General features: G+C 38.4%; 2 protein-coding genes and 1 pseudogene across 4 annotated transcripts; 2 read left to right on the top strand and 1 right to left on the bottom strand.

Moving 5' to 3' along the window:
- The first annotated feature begins 1,382 nt into the window (after positions 1-1,382).
- LOC120151141 lies at positions 1,383-5,044 on the top strand (annotated as a pseudogene).
- A 1,258-nt stretch (positions 5,045-6,302) lies between these two features.
- On the top strand, positions 6,303-10,694 carry LOC120150871 (AT-rich interactive domain-containing protein 5-like). Of its 3 annotated transcripts, none has more exons than XM_039163483.1 (13): positions 6,303-6,383; positions 6,536-7,278; positions 7,380-7,419; positions 7,785-7,837; positions 7,990-8,035; positions 8,210-8,302; positions 8,956-9,057; positions 9,192-9,243; positions 9,328-9,403; positions 9,495-9,576; positions 9,651-9,701; positions 10,252-10,344; positions 10,486-10,694. In XM_039163483.1, exons 1-13 carry the CDS (start codon positions 6,378-6,380, stop codon positions 10,588-10,590), a joined length of 1,542 nt encoding a protein of 513 aa, XP_039019414.1. In that variant the 5' UTR covers positions 6,303-6,377; the 3' UTR covers positions 10,591-10,694. The 3 variants fall into 3 exon arrangements, with proteins under 3 accessions (XP_039019414.1, XP_039019413.1, XP_039019412.1); XM_039163482.1 differs by having other exon boundaries at positions 8,956-9,078; positions 9,510-9,576; positions 10,486-10,691; XM_039163481.1 differs by having other exon boundaries at positions 8,956-9,078; positions 10,486-10,686.
- A 1,038-nt stretch (positions 10,695-11,732) lies between these two features.
- On the bottom strand, positions 11,733-16,032 carry LOC120150904 (cellulose synthase-like protein D4; the record flags this gene model as incomplete). The annotated part of the gene is made up of 4 exons (XM_039163503.1): positions 11,733-12,705; positions 12,839-14,386; positions 15,153-15,530; positions 15,614-16,032. Coding segments are annotated over 4 exons (3,318 nt in total), but the record flags the coding sequence as incomplete, so codon positions are not given.
- Between the last annotated feature and the right edge of the window lie 1,504 nt (positions 16,033-17,536).

Below are 17,536 nucleotides of genomic sequence, written 5' to 3'. Positions count from 1 at the left end.
CTTACTGAAATTGTAGTGACCAATCATGTAGATTACCCTAAAGGTAATGACTAAAATGACTAAAGATGTAAGTGCTGGGGTTAAACTTGTCATTGTACTTTTTTTAATAAACATTAGGTGGAAAATAGAAAACCCAGACATCAAGTCCAAAACCAAATAAATGGGCTGAAAGACCTCAATACCCTTCGGCTATGGAAAAAAAAAAGAGTCCAGAAAAAGTTCCCCAGTCCAGCTTTCTGCGAATTCTTTGTTGGAAAGAACACAGCAGTTTTAAGAAAGTGTGGGTAAATCCCCCAGATGTTGTCTGAATCCGCCCCACCCGTAAACCAAGAACATTAAATCGTTTCTACCCATCTCCAAGCTTCAATTCGAGTTCATCAACAGCAAGTCAATTCGTCACCTCTCGGTGAAACCGCCGTGAAAGTTTTCAGCTTTTATCTCAATCGGGGCTTAGGGTGAGTTCCCTGTTGTTGTCTTATCATCATCCGTCAATTATTTATACGTATTCGCTTAGGGTCTTTTGATTATCGTCTTCTTTGGTTTATGGATTGGTATTTTTTTTCCAATTAATTCAATGCTTATATTTTAGAGTTACACTCTTACTTGGAGTAGATTTTCGGTTCTTGAATTGGATGATTTTATGTTTTGGATTAAGAAATTTGATATATGTTGTTTCACTAGAGACTTCACAGAAATGAATGGATGGATGGATGCTGGAATTCGAATTCCGTATTTGCTTGGTATTACCTCTTGAAATGGTTGCATGAACTAACTGAATTAATATTCGGGTTTGAAATTGTAATTTGAATCCCATTTTTTGCTTAGCTTTACCTCTTAGGATAGTTGCATGAACTAACTGAACCAATGTTCAGGTTCAAAACTGGAATCCGGATACCGTGGTTACTTACCGTGTCAAATAAAGAAATAACACAAGAAACTACTGAGCTAATCTTAGAATTAGAAAGCTTGGTATTGTTTTACCAAAGTAATATCCTGCTTCAGTCTCTATTGCCTGTTGATAGCATTCAACAAATTATGTATAGAAATAAGGAATTAAGTATAGATTTTTCTGTTTCTGGAATATCTTATGCTTGTTTTCAGTAAAAGGAAGACAATGTAAAGAATCTTAGCTCTAGCGGATTGTTATTTATTCAGTTGATCTTATTAGATCGACCCTTAAATTGTTAAATAGAAAATGCTTTCATAACAAACTGAGTTCTGATGACATTTTTAAAATAAGCTAATTTCAACACGAGTAGATAATGTATACTGTTTGGTAAGTGTGGACGGTGAGTAGCTGTTTAAGCATGTTGAAATGTGTATTTACAAAGAAATTGAATGGGAAACTTAACACATTTTCCTTCTTTGGGTTTGATACAATGGGATTGTAGAGATAAATGAGTGCCACAAGACACCAGACCCTAGGGGTTGGGGGTCACCATATATTGGACTACTTGAGACGAATGCAAGTGGAGAATCCTTCGTTCTTTTATGCAATTCAAGGTGATAATGACCAGGCCGGTGGAAGCATATTTTGGGCGGATGCTACAGCAAGGATGAACTATACTTACTTTGGTGATACCGTAATATTTGACACAACATATAGGACAAATCGCTACAGGGTGCCATTTGCCTCGTTCACAGGAATCAACCACCATGGGCAGCCAGTGTTGTTTGGATGTGCTCTAATTCTCAACGAGTCCGAGTCCTCGTTTGTGTGGCTATTCCAAACTTGGCTTCATGCAATGTCTAGTCGTCGTCCCATATCTATAACAACCGACCCTGATTGTCTCATACAGATTAGGGATGGCAAACGAGTATAATTTCGTGGATTCTGCACCGCATCCGCTCCAATTGGAGCGGGGATGGGTATAATTTTAGCGGGTAGTGGGCGGGTGTGGATTTATAAAGTGGTACCCGTCGTGGGTGGTGGGCGGGTAACGGGTTTGAGACATTACCCGCCCCGCATCCGCCCGCCCCGCATCCGCCTGCCCCACATCCACCCGCCCATCCAAATATCTATTAAATTTTGGACCATTATGAATTTAAGTGTAATTTTAGAGACTAATTTATAAATTTTAATATTGTATAATATATAACATATAATTTAACCAAATATTAAGGATATTTAGTCTTTAATCTGATCTTTAATTAGGGAAATATTCGGCTCTTTGATTAAACCCATAATCCCACTAACTACGTCACTTTCCATGTTCTTTAGCCCATGCTGCCCATCCAAACACAAATTAACCGTACTATATGCATTAACATCAAAAGCAACAGTTTCCATGTTCTTTAGCCCTTTCAAAACCCATATTAGGCGCACTATGAGCATTAACATCGAAAGCAACTCAACAATCCAGCTCTGCGACTACATGCTCCCTACAATCTGTCTCCATAACATTCATAGAGCCACTCTGAAAAATTGAAGCATGCATTGCTACCCTATCACGGACTATCTGGGAACCAATTCTAACATCCCATTAGTTTGCTGTCAGGCGGGTCTAGATGGGTATGTCGCTAGTGGGTAGTGGGTGTGGGGATGGATTTGAAAATGTACCTGCGTGGGCGGGTGTGGATTTGAAAATTTGTACCCATCATGGGTGGTGGGCAGGTGGTGGATTGAAAAATTTTAGGTGGGTATGGGGATGGGGGAGGAGGGTATCCGCACCCGACCCGCCCGTTTGCATTCCCTAATACAGATGGCTGTTACGCAGGTTCTTCCAGAAGCACGCCTTCGCTTCAATAGATGGAGCATTTTCAAAGAAACCCAAGAGAAGCTGGCTCACATATACCAATCCAATCCTACGTTCGAATTAGAATTTAAGAAATGTGTTGACGAGACTGAGACGATTGACGAGTTCGGGTCATCTTGGTTGTCACTTCTGGAACATTACTGTCATGGATAATGAATGGCTTCAGTCGATGTACAATGCTCGGCAACAGTGGGTCCCTGTTTATATGCGAGATACGTTCTTTGGGAACTTTTCTATAACCGAGAGAAACGGAGGCTTAAACTCATTTTTTGAATGGTTTGTGAATGCATCAACTACCATACAGATGTTGATTAAACAGTATGAGAAAGCCGTAGTGAATTGGCACGAGAAAGAGTTGAAAGCTGATTATGACACAACCAACACTTCACCGGTTCTTAAGACACCATCTCCCATGGAAAAACAAGCGGCTAATCTCTATACAAGAAGAATTTTCATGAAGTTCCAAGAAGAGCTAGTTGAGACCCTTGCTAATCCTGCCACTAAAATTGATGACTCAGGAACTGTCGCAACATATCGGGTGGCCAAATTTAGGGAAGAGCACAAAGCACACACCGTTAGTTTTACCTCCTTTGAGATGAAAGCTAATTGCAGCTGCCAAATGTTTGAACATTCTGGGATAATATGCAGGCACATATTAGCAGTTTTCAGGGCAAAAAATGTTCTTACGCTGCCTTCGCAATATGTACTAAAGCGATGGACGAGAAATGCCAAAATTGGAGATGTGCAGGATGAACATGCTTCTGATTTGCCAAATAATTCTCGTGAGTCCTTAACAGATCGGTATAACATCCTACGCCAAGAAGCTATTAAGTACGTTGAAGAAGGGGCAAAATCTATTCATGTTTACAACCTGGCAATGGATGCTTTACAAGAGGCACTGAAAAAGGTTAGTTCTGCAAAAAACCAAAGCCTTATATCTGCAGAAGATGGAGCACTTAGCAATGGACGTAATCAAGAGTTGCATGTGGCTGGAAATACTGAGACAATGGCATGCCAATCTGTGGTCAGTTTCTCCTACTTTAGCACTTTACCTAGCTTGTTAATGCCCCCTGTTATGAAGCTTCTCGAAAGGACTATATAGATAATTCATCTCGATAGTTGATGAAATTACTTGATGGTTCTTTCTAGGGGAAACAAAGAACGGGAATCTGACCTGTTTAAAACAAATCCTAAAGTTGTTGAATGTAGGAGTTAACCGTTTTAGAAGCAGGCTTACTTATCTTTCGTATTGAGGTTCTGAACTATTCTTACATATGTTTTCGTCCGCTTAATCTCAAATTAGGTAGTTGCATTTAGGGTTTGGTCGGTTAATGAGTGTTGATTCATTCAATCTTGGTCTTTTGTTGGTATATTCTTCGAGTCATCAACAATACTCATCTGATAATAACAGTGGTACTGTACCAACATGACTCTAATCAAACTTTTACACAACTGCCTCATTGATTCGAGTCAGTATGTATGTAATGTGTATATATAGTGCACTCTCTTTTTCGAGAGGATTGATCACAACCAACCTGACCGTAATCTTTTTCTGTTTGGGAGGAACTGACTAGAGAACCTTCTACTTCTAATACGACCTAAACTAGATTGTAATCATTCTCGACAAACACATAAAAAGCGCTTCCATATTTTTCGTTGGATCCGGGTAAAAACCAAAGGTATTGAGTGGTAGATCAGGCAGAACAACACAAAAGTTCAAGTATTATTACTTATTCATGCCCATTCCTAGCTCGAATAACCATATTTACAAATATGTATCTTGTTTGTTACTGATTTCTGAACATAGAAATTAAATGCATAGTTCATTTCTGATATAACGTAGAGAATAGGTTCACGAGAAACAATCTCGGATGTGTGTTGCCATCACCATTTTGTTGTCCTTTTTTATGATTAAAATTCATGCTACTTTCCTATTGTTTTGTCAAACAGGACAAGAAGGAAAAGAAAATCCAGGAATTGTCGACGGAGTTGGAGAGCATAAACCGGCGATGCGAAGTGTACAGAGCGAACCTGCTGGCGGTGTTGAGGGACATGGAAGAACAGAAGTTGAAGCTGTCTGTTAAAGTTCAAAATGCAAGGCTTAATTTGCGAGAGTGAGTGTAACGAGTAAAAGAAATGTTGTGAAGACGAGTGTTTTGATAGTATTTTCTTTTAGCTTCTTAGACGATTTAGCAAAGAATTTGATCAAATGGCTGATTATATTCATTTGCCAATGTAGTTTCAATTGTATGAAATAATATATATTAGGATAAGAATAACTTTCTAGTTATTTTTTAAAGGTAAAATGGTGTATGAAGTCCTTAAACTTTTGAAAAGAAATTAGTAAAGCCCTTTACTTTTTTTTGTACTCAATTGAAGTTTTAAATTGAGAAATTAAATTATTTAACTCATCGAATCGAAAAATTGAATCAATTAAGATTTTGAACAATTATACTTGTTTTAATAATTACTTTAAAAGATGTTATTGCCACATTACACACCGAGATTCTATAACGTCAATTTTACAGATTTTTTAAATAAAAAACTTATTAAAGTTTTAAAATAATCTTAGAAAATTCTGAAGGTTAATATATTATTTTAGAAATGTCACTTGAAAATATTGTGACGTGAGATAGATAAAAATTTTGTTATATTTATGGTCAATATTGGTTAAAAGTGTGAATTAATAAATTTTGAAGTTTAGAAATTTAATTGAATGTGAAAAAATCATGAGTTAATTGATTTTTTTCACAAATTCAAAAAGTTCCGTCTTAGTTAATTTACTAGTATGATTTAACCTTAGTTAATTTTTCGTTTCAATTATAAAATTGATATTATTAACATGAAATTTAATGATAATAGAGATAAATAAGAAATAATATCTTTTAAAATATTAAAATATTTTTAATGAATGCACAAACCAACTTACTTAAGTGGTTAATGAAATCATTGTTATTCTTAGAGGTCACGAGTTCAAGCACCAATGATTGTAAGAATAATTGAGCAATTTCATTATCAAATGGTCAAGAGTATTTGAAATAGATTCTACTTTGTAATCTCATTAACTTACTCAAAAATATTTTTAATAAAATGATTCGAAGTTATTTTCATGTTACGATTCAATCCGAACAAAAAACAATTATTTACAAAACGTTACTTTGCACATATAGATGGACTTAATATTGTTGTTGGGTTTGGTCTCAAGCCCATTAAGACAGTCAAGGGTTAACATTCCATTTGGATGGTTTTAGTTTAGGTGAAATTTTACCTCAATCAGTACCTCTTTTGTTTGTTTTGTAGTTCAGCTGTTCAAGCTTCATTTTTTCTTTTCTTTTTTTAATAAAATTCAAAACCCGGGGTCCAGGCCGAGCCAACGAGTGCCTAACCCAAGGGATCAACTCGCAGTTGAGTCCCTGACTCGCTCCTTCCAACGAATACATCAAGTGAGTTCCTTTCTCCGTGTTGTTTAGGGTTCATTAATATCGTAACCTCTTTGGGTTTATGTTTTGTACATTTGTTTTTTTTTCATGTTTTTTTTCTTTGCAGGTATCAAGAGAGAAAAAAAACCTTTTTTTTCTTGTTTAGAAGTTTTTGTTTTGAGGGTAACCCAGAAAGCAAGGGATGAATGTGAGTATAATCAAAGTTGTTTCTTTTATGTTGTATTGTAAATGAGATCAGAAATGAGTTTTTTTTTGTGTGTTTGTGTGTGTGTCATTGGCTTTTTTGTTGAAAGAAAAGTGTTCTTTTTTCTTTCTGTTTTCTCCATTTTTGGTGTTTAGGAACCTGAGAAGATGGCTGGTAGTGTTGGTGAGGCTATAATGGATGATTCCAAGCCTGTTATGGAAGAAACTGGAACTGTTGTTGATGTTGCTAATGCTGAGGCTGAAGCTGAAGTTCAGGCTCCAATGGAGGCCGAGGCCGGAGCTGGTGAAGTGAAAGGCCAAGTTCAAGTTGAAGAACCGACAACTCTCGAAGAAGATGATGGAAAATCGCAGGCCAAGCCAGTTGGTGACAACCCGGATTCAGTCGAACAACAACCACAAGCCATTGAAGACACCGGCAAAACTCTCAATGTCGACAATACCGGTGCTCGAACTGAGGAAAAATCGAAGCCTGAGGAGAGTATTGATGTTGAATTTAAGGATGTCGAGGACAAATCTTTGGTCGAAACTGATGCCAAGATGGATGATGTTGGACATGATGATAATGATGATTGTGGTGATGGTCCCATTAATTCACATGATAATGGACTTAGTGGAAGCCCCAACTCTGACATGAAACCCCAAGATGATCGTGATGACCATGTCATCGACAATGGGGAGCCATTGAAGGATTTGCCTACAGGAAGAGAGATTAATACCCCATTGTCTTTGTCCAACCCTAATTTATGCTTTGACAACTCGGGGTCAGACACCGAGGAGGAGCAAGCAGCTTTTGTGAAGGAGGTTGAAGCTTTTTACAAGGAGAATAACCTCGAATTTAAGCACCCTAAGTTTTACAAGGAGGATCTTAATTTGCTAAAGTAAGCCCTTCGAGTTATCGAGTTTATGCAAAATGTTTCTTTCTCCTTCGAAAACAAAACCTTCGTGCTAACCCATCTTCACTATTTTCCCTTGACTAAAGGTTATGGAGAGCTGTCATTAAATTGGGAGGCTATGAACAGGTTTGCCTTAAGTTCTGAAAACTATCTCTGCCAAAATTTCCTACAATTTCATAACACGCCTGTACAAAGGATGACCGGTTTAATTGCACAAAAGCTAGAATGGCACATTATAATTTATATGAATCTTTAAATTTTTGGTAATGTGGTTTTCGTGATTCTGATTCCCTACTATATGCAGAATGTACAAACTTTTTCTTGTCCTTGACATTGAATTGTAGTTATTTGGATTTGATGAAACCGGTAATATGCGATTAGTTTAGTTTTCTTGTTTATTTATGATGATCAAGAAAAGATTCTTTCATTTATGGGTAACAATACGACTGAGTTATGGACTTGCCTTTTTAACCAGGCCGTGTTCTTTGCAGGTAACCTCATGCAAATTGTGGAGGCAAGTAGGCGAATCATTTAATCCCCCGAAGTAAGGATAACATCTACTTTCCTGTTGATGTCTGTCTTCTAGCATACCGAACAATTTTTGGGGTTTAAAAATTAAATCTGCTAGCTCTTTTTTTATAGTTATGACTAAATTTTGTTAACGAGGCACATTTATTATTTGTTCCTTTGGCGTAGGACCTGCACCACTGTGTCGTGGACATTCCGTATCTTTTATGAGAAGGTTTTGCTCTAACTGTTAATTTCTCTCTTTTTATTGAAAGAACACATACCATCTGATTTAAGGGCATAAGGCCATAACCACGAGACCGACCTCCATCAACACTAAATTTTTGTTTTCTTTATTTGTTATTTTAACATGTGGTTCACCTGTAATTTGGTTCCATAAATTTATCAGGCACTGCTCGAGTATGAAAAGCATAAAATACATGGTGGCATGCTCCCTCACTCGGATGCTCCCTTTATTGAGCCTAATGGAGTTGAAACTAAGGTAAATATGCTTGCTGATCAGCTTCAACATGAATGTTGCTTGTTACATCCATGTTTTATGTTTATCTTGTTTTCTTTCATATAATATTTACGACTTCCCACAATGAACAATCGAGATTTTGGCTATCACGTGTAAGAATTGCCTTCTTTTGAAATGATAATAACTTTCCAAGACAATGTGCATCTTGTAATAAAAATGCTGCAATTAAAGTAACCGGTGGTGCCTTGGTAAGAGAAAGGAATCATGGAGGTAGATCTTCCCTAGAAGGTATGATTTACCTTTCCATAACACGTGTTGTATCTATGGTAATAGAAATTGTTAAGAAGGAATCGAAGATTTAGGCGCTTTCACAATTAATAGAAAGACTTCTCTACATATGGTTCTAAGCTGCAAAGGGGTATCATAATATGTGATTATATGCAACTCGTATGTGTTTTGACAGCTATATTGGCTTGTGCAACGATACGATAGATAAATCCGGTTTTGCACAAAATGACAAATTAGATGGTTATTGGGTGTCCTTAATCCGAATCATATACTTAGTAATATGATTGGAATTTGGCTTGATAAATATTTATCATAATCCTATATATGTGTGTATATATATATATATATATATATATATCCAAATAATTTCTATTAATCTTTTGTAGGCTGGCAGTAATCAAGCTCCTGGGTCAGGTAGGGCAAAGAGAGATGCTGCTGCACGCGCCATGCGAAGCTGGCATTCTCAGCGTGTTCTCGATAACGGTGAGGTCTGTCATCCAATCATCAAGGTTTGTGGAGACCTAAGCTATATGCATTTACTGTGTTGATTAATCTTTTCTCATTTTCCCTTTTCTTCTGCCCTGATCTTGCCTTCTTTATGCAATGTTTTCGAATTTTCTAGGACAAGACCACTAATCCAACACTCAAAAGTGACAGACAACTTAAAAATTTTGGTATTTCTAATATGCTTGGCCTAGCACATTCATCTACCACAATGCCCAAAATTATCTTTATTTATAAGACTCTTATTGTCTCAGGTTTATTAAAGCGTAAAAGGCCATCCACCATGGAGCCTGGTGCCCGAGTTTCTCAACTTAAATTGACTAAACTACAGTTACGATTGCCGGTTACTTATTCCTGCCCGCCACCCTCTTTTATTATGTATATGAAACAGTATCTTGACTTTTCAAAGTGCCGGAACTAGGCATTCTTTTGGCAGGTTGGATACTATGATTGTCGATATCGGTGCCCCAGCTGATTGGGTGAAGGTTAACGTGCAAAAAACTGTAAGTCTCTCTTGTGTTATTCTTACGATAATGTGATACATCATTGTATATGACTCTCTATCTGGCCCTCACAGGTTGACTGCTTCGAGGTATACGCTTTGGTTCCTGGGCTTCTCCGGGAGGAGGTTCGTATATCTTTAGATAATTCTCTGTTTCGTTTTTAGTATTTTGCTTTCTAAGTTGCATGTCTTTAATAGGTAAAGCTTACTTGGAAGATACTTTTTGTTCTAGATGATGGACTATTTACTTTTCTACAATGGAACTTTTAATAGGAAATCTGTTTCTATGCTCGAGTGATTTACTTTCCGGTCATCGACCAAAGGAAGTAAAGCCGAAGGAATAATATCGAGAGACTTAAGGCCTGTCCAAATAAGCCGATATATACTTAGGTCAACCACTTAGGTTGTTAGTAGAGTTCTTAATGTGCTGAGTTTGCATTAGGCTAGCCATTATACATGCTCTACGGGAGCACGATATTTTTGGTAAATTTACAGGATCGGTACTTGCTAAGTAGATTAATCTCAAGATCTCTATCTTTTTCGCTACTATTCGTAATTTAGTACAGAAGAGGACCCAATAATACTTGCGTAATAGCTGGATCCATTTTCCTTTTTCTTCCCATAGATTGTATTTGATTTTTGTTGATGGATTTCCATATGTGCTTAAATGAATCAGGTGCATGTTCAGTCTGATCCAGCAGGACGCTTGGTTATATCCGGTCAACCGAAGCAACTCGATAATCCTTGGGGTGTCACGCCCTTCAAAAAGGTTAGACCAAGTCGATGAAATTTCAATTTACTGTAGCCATCTATCATCGGTTTCAATATCGTGGCATGACGATTAGGTGAGTGCCAATTCTCCCGAACAACCATTTTTCGTGTGCATTAACGATATGCAATTCGTGTCCAGGTCGTCAGCCTGCCATCAAGAATTGATCCTCGTCAGACGTCGGCCGTGGTTACCCTGCATGGTCAGTTGTTCGTACGAGTCCCGTATGAGACGCCCGACGTATAAGATTAAATTGTAGGGTTAGTTGTCGATTTAGCAGTTATAAAAAGGTAAAATAACTTTTTTAGTTCTTTATGTTTACAGTTTTTATCGATTTAATCACTCGAACAATGACCACTATCCACTGTTTACAGTTGATTTAGCAGTTTGTATCCATTTGATAACTCTTTTTAGCAGTTTTTATTGATCTACAAGTTGATTTGTGGGTTGATTAGGATCAGTTTCCAGCCGATTGAAGAACAATATAAAAATAAATTTGTTTTATTTAAATTTAAATGATGTAATTAAAGGTGAAAATAAAGACTTAAAGGTTGATTCTTTTTGTTTTATTTTTAAATGATGACTTTAATGATATAAAGAATTAAGGGTCAAATTAATAAAAAAGTATAAATTTAGGGGGCTGAAAAATATTTTTTTTAATTTTTTATAGTTTTCAATAGAAGTTGGGGAAAGAATTAAGATTTGTAGAATAAAAATAGTATAAGGACTTAATATTGCATAGTTGTAAAATTGAAGTATAAGAATTAAATTGTATGCATTGTAATAGTGTAAGGATCGTTTACATATTTAAACCATTCAGTTTGGTTTATGACCCCTTCTACTTAAAAAAATTGGTTAAATTTTTTCATCAGTCATTTTATTATGCTTAAATTATGAAATTATGTCCTTGTATTGGATTTCATTTTTTTTGTTCCTATACTTTTCAATTTTGAAATTTTATTTATGATTCCAATAATAACAATTAAATTTATTAAATCAAATTCTATTATCAATTATGGTGATATGCCTAAGTTAAAGATGTAGTTTCTGTTCAATTTGATTATTTTGAATTCTTTTAATTTAGTCATATTAATTGTATATTATTTTAGTTAGGATTGAAATTATAAAATTTTAAAAATATAATAATTATATTCAATTAAATTAAAATATAGATACTAAATTTACAAATTATACAATCAAATTAAAATATAGGGAATAAATTCACAACTTATACATAATAAATGGACAAATGATCACATTTGACAAAAATAAACCAAAAAAATCAATTCCAATTTTCGAAGGGGGCTAAATTAAAATTTCAAAAATATTTTAAAGGTACAATGTAAATTTCCCAAAACTTTGAGTGTGCCACTTCAGTTTCTTCGTTCTCAAGGGAATGAAAAACCAGACTTGTCGGAAGAGGCGGTACCTCCGAGGGAATTGATACCGCCAGGATTGAGGGCCATCCACAGCAACGAGATGATAATGGAGATAAGACCGGACCAGACGAATACAATGGTGGGTGTCTTCCGCTGCCGACCCGTCAACCCTTTAGCGAAAGGATACAAATGACACAACACCCAGGAAGCAAAGAATGCACCTCCGATGAACATGTTCCATTTTCCGGTACCGAACAGTGTCCTCGCGAAGGCGATGACCAATGCAACGATGTTAACCAAGGCGATAACGATGGGTGGGATCATCAACGAAGTCCATTTCACCAAGTACAGATCGGCATATATGTCGTCTTCGTCTTCACCAGCGGATTTGGACGTTAAAGTGAAAGAAATTTCGATGCCGGCAATGACTTTTAATAGACCTTGAATGCATGCAGCGAAATGAGAACTTGTACCGGAAATGAGCCAAAACTGTTCGTTTCTCCACCATTCTTCTAAGCCGATGCCTGCCCATCGAACCTCGAGGAGTGCCAAGCCGATAAGGCAAAACGTGATGATCATGAGGTAAACCAAGAACCAGATATTAAGTTCTTGGACGATGAACTGACCGGAGATGAGTGACAGTGCGGGGAGGAAGCAATAAACGATGAGGAAAAACGAAGTGAAAGGGTATATTCCGACGTTTAAATAAGCCAGTCGTTGAAGGAATTTGAGCTTCGTGGTGGCGAGCAAGGCGTTATTTCTGGAGAAAAAGATCTCGACGGAGCCCGTCGCCCATCGGAGCACCTGGTGGAGTCTGTCTGTAAGGTTGATTGGTGCTGAACCACGAAAGGCGTCACGCTTGGTGATGCAATAAACCGACCGCCAACCGCGGTTGTGCATACGGAAGCCCGTCACCACGTCTTCCGTGACCGAACCGTAAATCCACCCTACTCGTTCACCCCATTCCGTCTTGTCCTCGTACCTTGTCGGAGATGGAATTCGAATAATTTTATGTCCATATCATTTCGATTTATATTTAGTTTCGAATTTAGATCATTTTAAGTTCGATAAATCATTATCATATGTGGTACCAATATGTTTAAATAAGCACGTACCAGCAAGCAATAACGGAAACAGCTTCGGCAACGGTGACGGCATCGAGTGGTTCACGAGGGACCCTGAGAGCACCAGGAGGCCTTCCAAATTTGATAGCGGGATGATCGGCAAGTGGTCGACCTTGGAACTCGGCGACCGGTATCGATTCCGACAGCAACGTGGAATTCCCGAATCGCTTCGGCAATAAGTTCACATCCAAATTAGGATCAAAATCACTAGTCGTCAATGGTTGCGTTTCGGTCTCTTTGGCCACTGTCATCCTATCAGGATTCGGAGGATCGAATGCATACAAAGCAAATCGCCTGAACATACAACCAGTTCCCACATAAACTGGCCCTTGCACACCGTCGAGTGCACGCATATTGCCGTCGAAAAACACGGTGTTGTGATTTGCATAACGGTCCGAGGGATCGATCCCTTCAAATCTTTGAGGGAACTGAATGTAGCAGATGTCTTCGCCACCTTGATCCATCATAAAACACATCCCTTCTCGAATAGCTTTGCAATTGTTTATATAGTGATCACAATCGAGGTTGAGGATGAACGGACCGTTCGACAAAATGGCCGATGCTCGCACCAAGGCATTCATGGCACCAGCTTTCTTGTTATGATCATACCCCGAACGCTTCTCTCGTGACATATAGACAAACATCGGAAGCCGAATGTCTACATTGGTGTAATCAACGAGCTTATCTTCACTATTTCCTGTAAGTGTATCGAAGCTCGGTGGCTTCAACATCACTTGTAGGATCCCGGCATGGTCTCCCTTCGAGTGTTCCTTGGATGGATTGCCCCAAGTCCCAGGCCAATGTGTGCCATCAGCCATCCATGTTGCCTTTTGGATCTTAGGCCTCTCCATGGGGTTAGCTCCAGTTTCCCTAATGTGTTTCAACATCTTCATTTCTTCCCTTGCATTGAACGCCTCCGATCGCCTTCGGATCGCGTCGGGGAGCCCGTTGATCCTCACTTTGAACTCTTCGTACTCCCTCTTCACCTTTCTTCGATCCTTAACGAAGTCGGGCCTACTCTTGCCTTTAGTAGAATCACCTTTTAAATTGAAGTATGTGTCCGGGTTCCTCGGCTCGATATCGTGTTTCTTACAAAATGGAACCCATAAATCGGCGAAACTGCAGGCTTCAGCCATCGCTTCGAAGGTGAGGAGGGCACCACCGTCGTCGGAGATGTAACACGCCACCTTTTCCACGGGATAATCAACTGCTAAAATAGAAAGGATGGTGTTGGCAGTGGTGAAAGGTGGTTCCTTCTCCGGATCAGCAGTCGATACAAAAAAGTCGATTCCCGGGAGATCCGAACAGCCGATTGGATTCGACGGTGATGGTAAATCGAACTTTTCTCGCAGGACATCGAGATCTGTCGAACGATTGATCGGACACAATTTAGGAATCTGATCAAGGATCCAGGAGAAGGCAAACCATACTTCACATATGATCGACATTAGCCACAACCATATCGCATTATTATTTGGATTGACAATTCTCCAATGTAGGAAAAACCCTAGCACCACCAATCGGATGAAAATCAATAACCTACATACCAAAATCAATTAATTTATTTGAATTAAAAAATTTAGAGTTGAGTCGAGTTGAGTTAAACAAAATTAAATTAAATTTAAGTTAAACTATATTGATGGTCACTGAATTTTTAGAACGTTTTCACTTTGATTACGAAACTCTTAAAATTTACATTATAATCATTAAATTTCTAATTCATTTTCATTAGTGACTATTGTTAGTTGATGCTAAGGGAAACCTAATGTTTCATGTTAAATTATTATTCTCTAAAAAATCTCAAGGTTTCAAATTGACATCCACGGCAAAGATCAAGTTTCAATAAACATAGCGGTTGTCAATTAATCCCAACAGTGAAAACGTTCCATTTGACTAAAAGATAAACATAGTTTAGTTTTAAGTTGATCTAACGGTTGATAATGAAGGATTGAAAAGTTTTATCTTTTAGTTCGATTAGGATTTGAGGAGATTGAAAGGTTTTTCGACAAGTTTAAATTGAAAGAAAGAAAGAAAAATATGAGAAGTTCAACGATTTTTTTGGACATGAGAAACCTCCAAACAATGGTAGAAACAACAATGAAAGGAGAGAAGGTTGCCTGGTTTCTAGAGTTTTTTAATGTGTCACGCCAATGTCATTAATGGTTTAACGATCCAATGACCGAATTGAAAGTTTTTCTTAACCACAATAACTAATGAAAAATTTTCAACTTTGGTGATCAAAATAAAAGCTCCCTAAAAAGTCTAGTGACTATTAGTAAAGTTTACGCTTAAATTTATATTATACCTGTAAGGGCTAATGATGTTGGTTTCGATGGGAATTACACGACTTAAGGGCTTCCAAGGCTTATCATTGGTCTCCAAGTCCCCTTGGAGTCTATCATCACCACCATCACCATCGTCATCACGAAAAGCATTGCCATATCCATAAGTACCACTTGTCTCGAACAACCATCGATTGTGATCGAAGTCTCCTCCTTGATTTCGTTTCGTCATAGGCATGTTGTTAGCATCTCTTTTCCTGTTCACAGCCGATAATTTCAACGTTCCGTTTGAATATTCCACCTCATCGTCATAGTCCCCGGCCTTGTACGGTTCCTTGCAACCGGGGCACATGCCATTGCCCTTTTGAGCATCCATGAAACAATCTCTACATATTTTGAACCTATAGGAGAAACATATAATAATGTCATGTACGAGTCATCAACAATATAGGCCTCAATAGTTTGTTAATATGTGTGTATATACCTACAGGCGCATGGCGTTATATCGTTCCCACGTTCATCCTTCAAGACTTTACCGTCGCAAGCGGGCATGCCACACGACGCGCCCTTCGCGCCCGCCATCTGGGGATGCGTAACATCCGAATCGATCACCTTATCCATCAAATGCGCCCGCGTAACACTATTGAAACCGCCGGTAAATAACGAGTTTGAAATGTATTGTTCCTCGGCCTTGGTGGCCACCGAATTCTCCGTCGGCTGATTATCGGGCGTCGGCGGGATATGCACGGTGTAATTCATGTAGTCCCTCGACTGGACCTCCGACATATCCAGGTCTTCCCTCGACAAACTAATGTACCGTCCGCTCGATGTCCGCCGAGCATATTTCATCTGCTGCCCAGCCGAATTTCCCTTATTCGATTTTTGGGATGACACTGACATTGTTGATTAAACTTTTAAAAAAATGTAAAAAGGAAATTACCTTTCCCTTGTCAATGTTACCATAGCATTAATGATAAGGAAGGGGACTCAATCCTGACCATTGAAAAACTTGTGTCATTTCTACAAATATGTCCACCAAATGTTGGGACCAAACTTGCAAGTCCGAGGTTTGATGGTCTGTTTCACGACTTTGGTGGAGATTCTTTGTCTTAGAAGATTTTGGTCATTTTTATGAGGGTTAATAGCTTAAATGCCCCCTGAAGTTTACCGAATTTGTTAATATATATGAATTTGTTCAATGTGCCCCTGAAGTTAACGCCGTTAACTGCATACGTTGCAGGACATGTGGCAAAGTCCTAAGCTTCCACATGGTGTATTGGGTCAAAAAAGTCGATAAAAGTATACTCCAAGGGCATCCAAGTTAACTGCCCTTTTATATATGAAGTCAAATAAAAAGGGCAATTTGCTTGTATGCCCTTGAGGTAGACTTTTATTGACCTGATATTCCACATGGAAGTTTAGGAGTGTGCCACGTGTCCTGTCATATCCGCAGTTAACGACCTTAGTCTTTGAGGGCAACACAGAACACCGAAGAAAAATTCATGGACACATTGAATTCACGCTTAGAAAGTACCGGTCCCTCATTAATAAATTTGATAAACTTTAGTGGAGTACATTTTACTAACAAACGGTCATATTCTCTGAAGGCGCACGATACGCTTTGCCTAGGCGCAAGTTAGCTGGACTAACGATACCTAGATTTCTCCGTCGCGTCGCGTTCGCCGGTGACCCTCTATCCGTCACATTTCCTCCACGAGTCTTCCTCACTCAATCGGCTTTTCCATGGATTGGCAAAAGCTTTTCGGATGTCAAGCGGGGCAAGAACTGTCGTATTTTCCCCCAAAATCAAAGGATAAAATCCCTATTGTACAACCCCCACAAGAAGTTCTCGAGGCTGGCTCTGCAGAATGGTCTTCTTCTCTCGTTGGCCAGATACTAGGTGCTGCTCCAAAATTCATCCATCTGCAAAGTATCATCGAGAACCTCTGGAATCAGCCTTCGCAAGGGGTTAGGGTTCAGGTAAGTATCGCTGGCAACAACCTGTATGTTTTCAATTTCAACTCTGTTAATGCTCGGGACTGGGTTCTTGAAAATGGCCCATGGCATGTTCTTAATAAACCTCTAATCCTACGAAAGTGGGAACCAAATTTGCATAATCTTGAATTTGGTTTAACTCGTCTGCCTATTTGGGTGCACTTGTTTAATGTCCCTTTAGAACTATTCTCTAGAGAAGGCCTTAGCTATATAGCTAGTGCCTTAGGAATACCTTTGACTATGGACTCGTTTACTGCTAACAAATCCAGACTTAATTTTGCTAAGGTCTGTATAGAGGTAGGTGCACAGGAGAAAATACCAGAATCTATAGAGGTTGTTCTTGCTAATGGAATATCCACTACTATCAACGTTGATGTTCCTTGGTTCCCTCCTAGATGTACTAACTGCAAAA

The sequence above is a fragment of the Hibiscus syriacus genome, unplaced genomic scaffold, assembly GCF_006381635.1.
Source record: "Hibiscus syriacus cultivar Baekdansim isolate YM2019G1 unplaced genomic scaffold, ASM638163v2 tig00111027_pilon, whole genome shotgun sequence".
Lineage (NCBI taxonomy): Eukaryota > Viridiplantae > Streptophyta > Magnoliopsida > Malvales > Malvaceae > Hibiscus > Hibiscus syriacus.
This window is presented reverse-complemented; position numbering and strand designations above follow the sequence as displayed.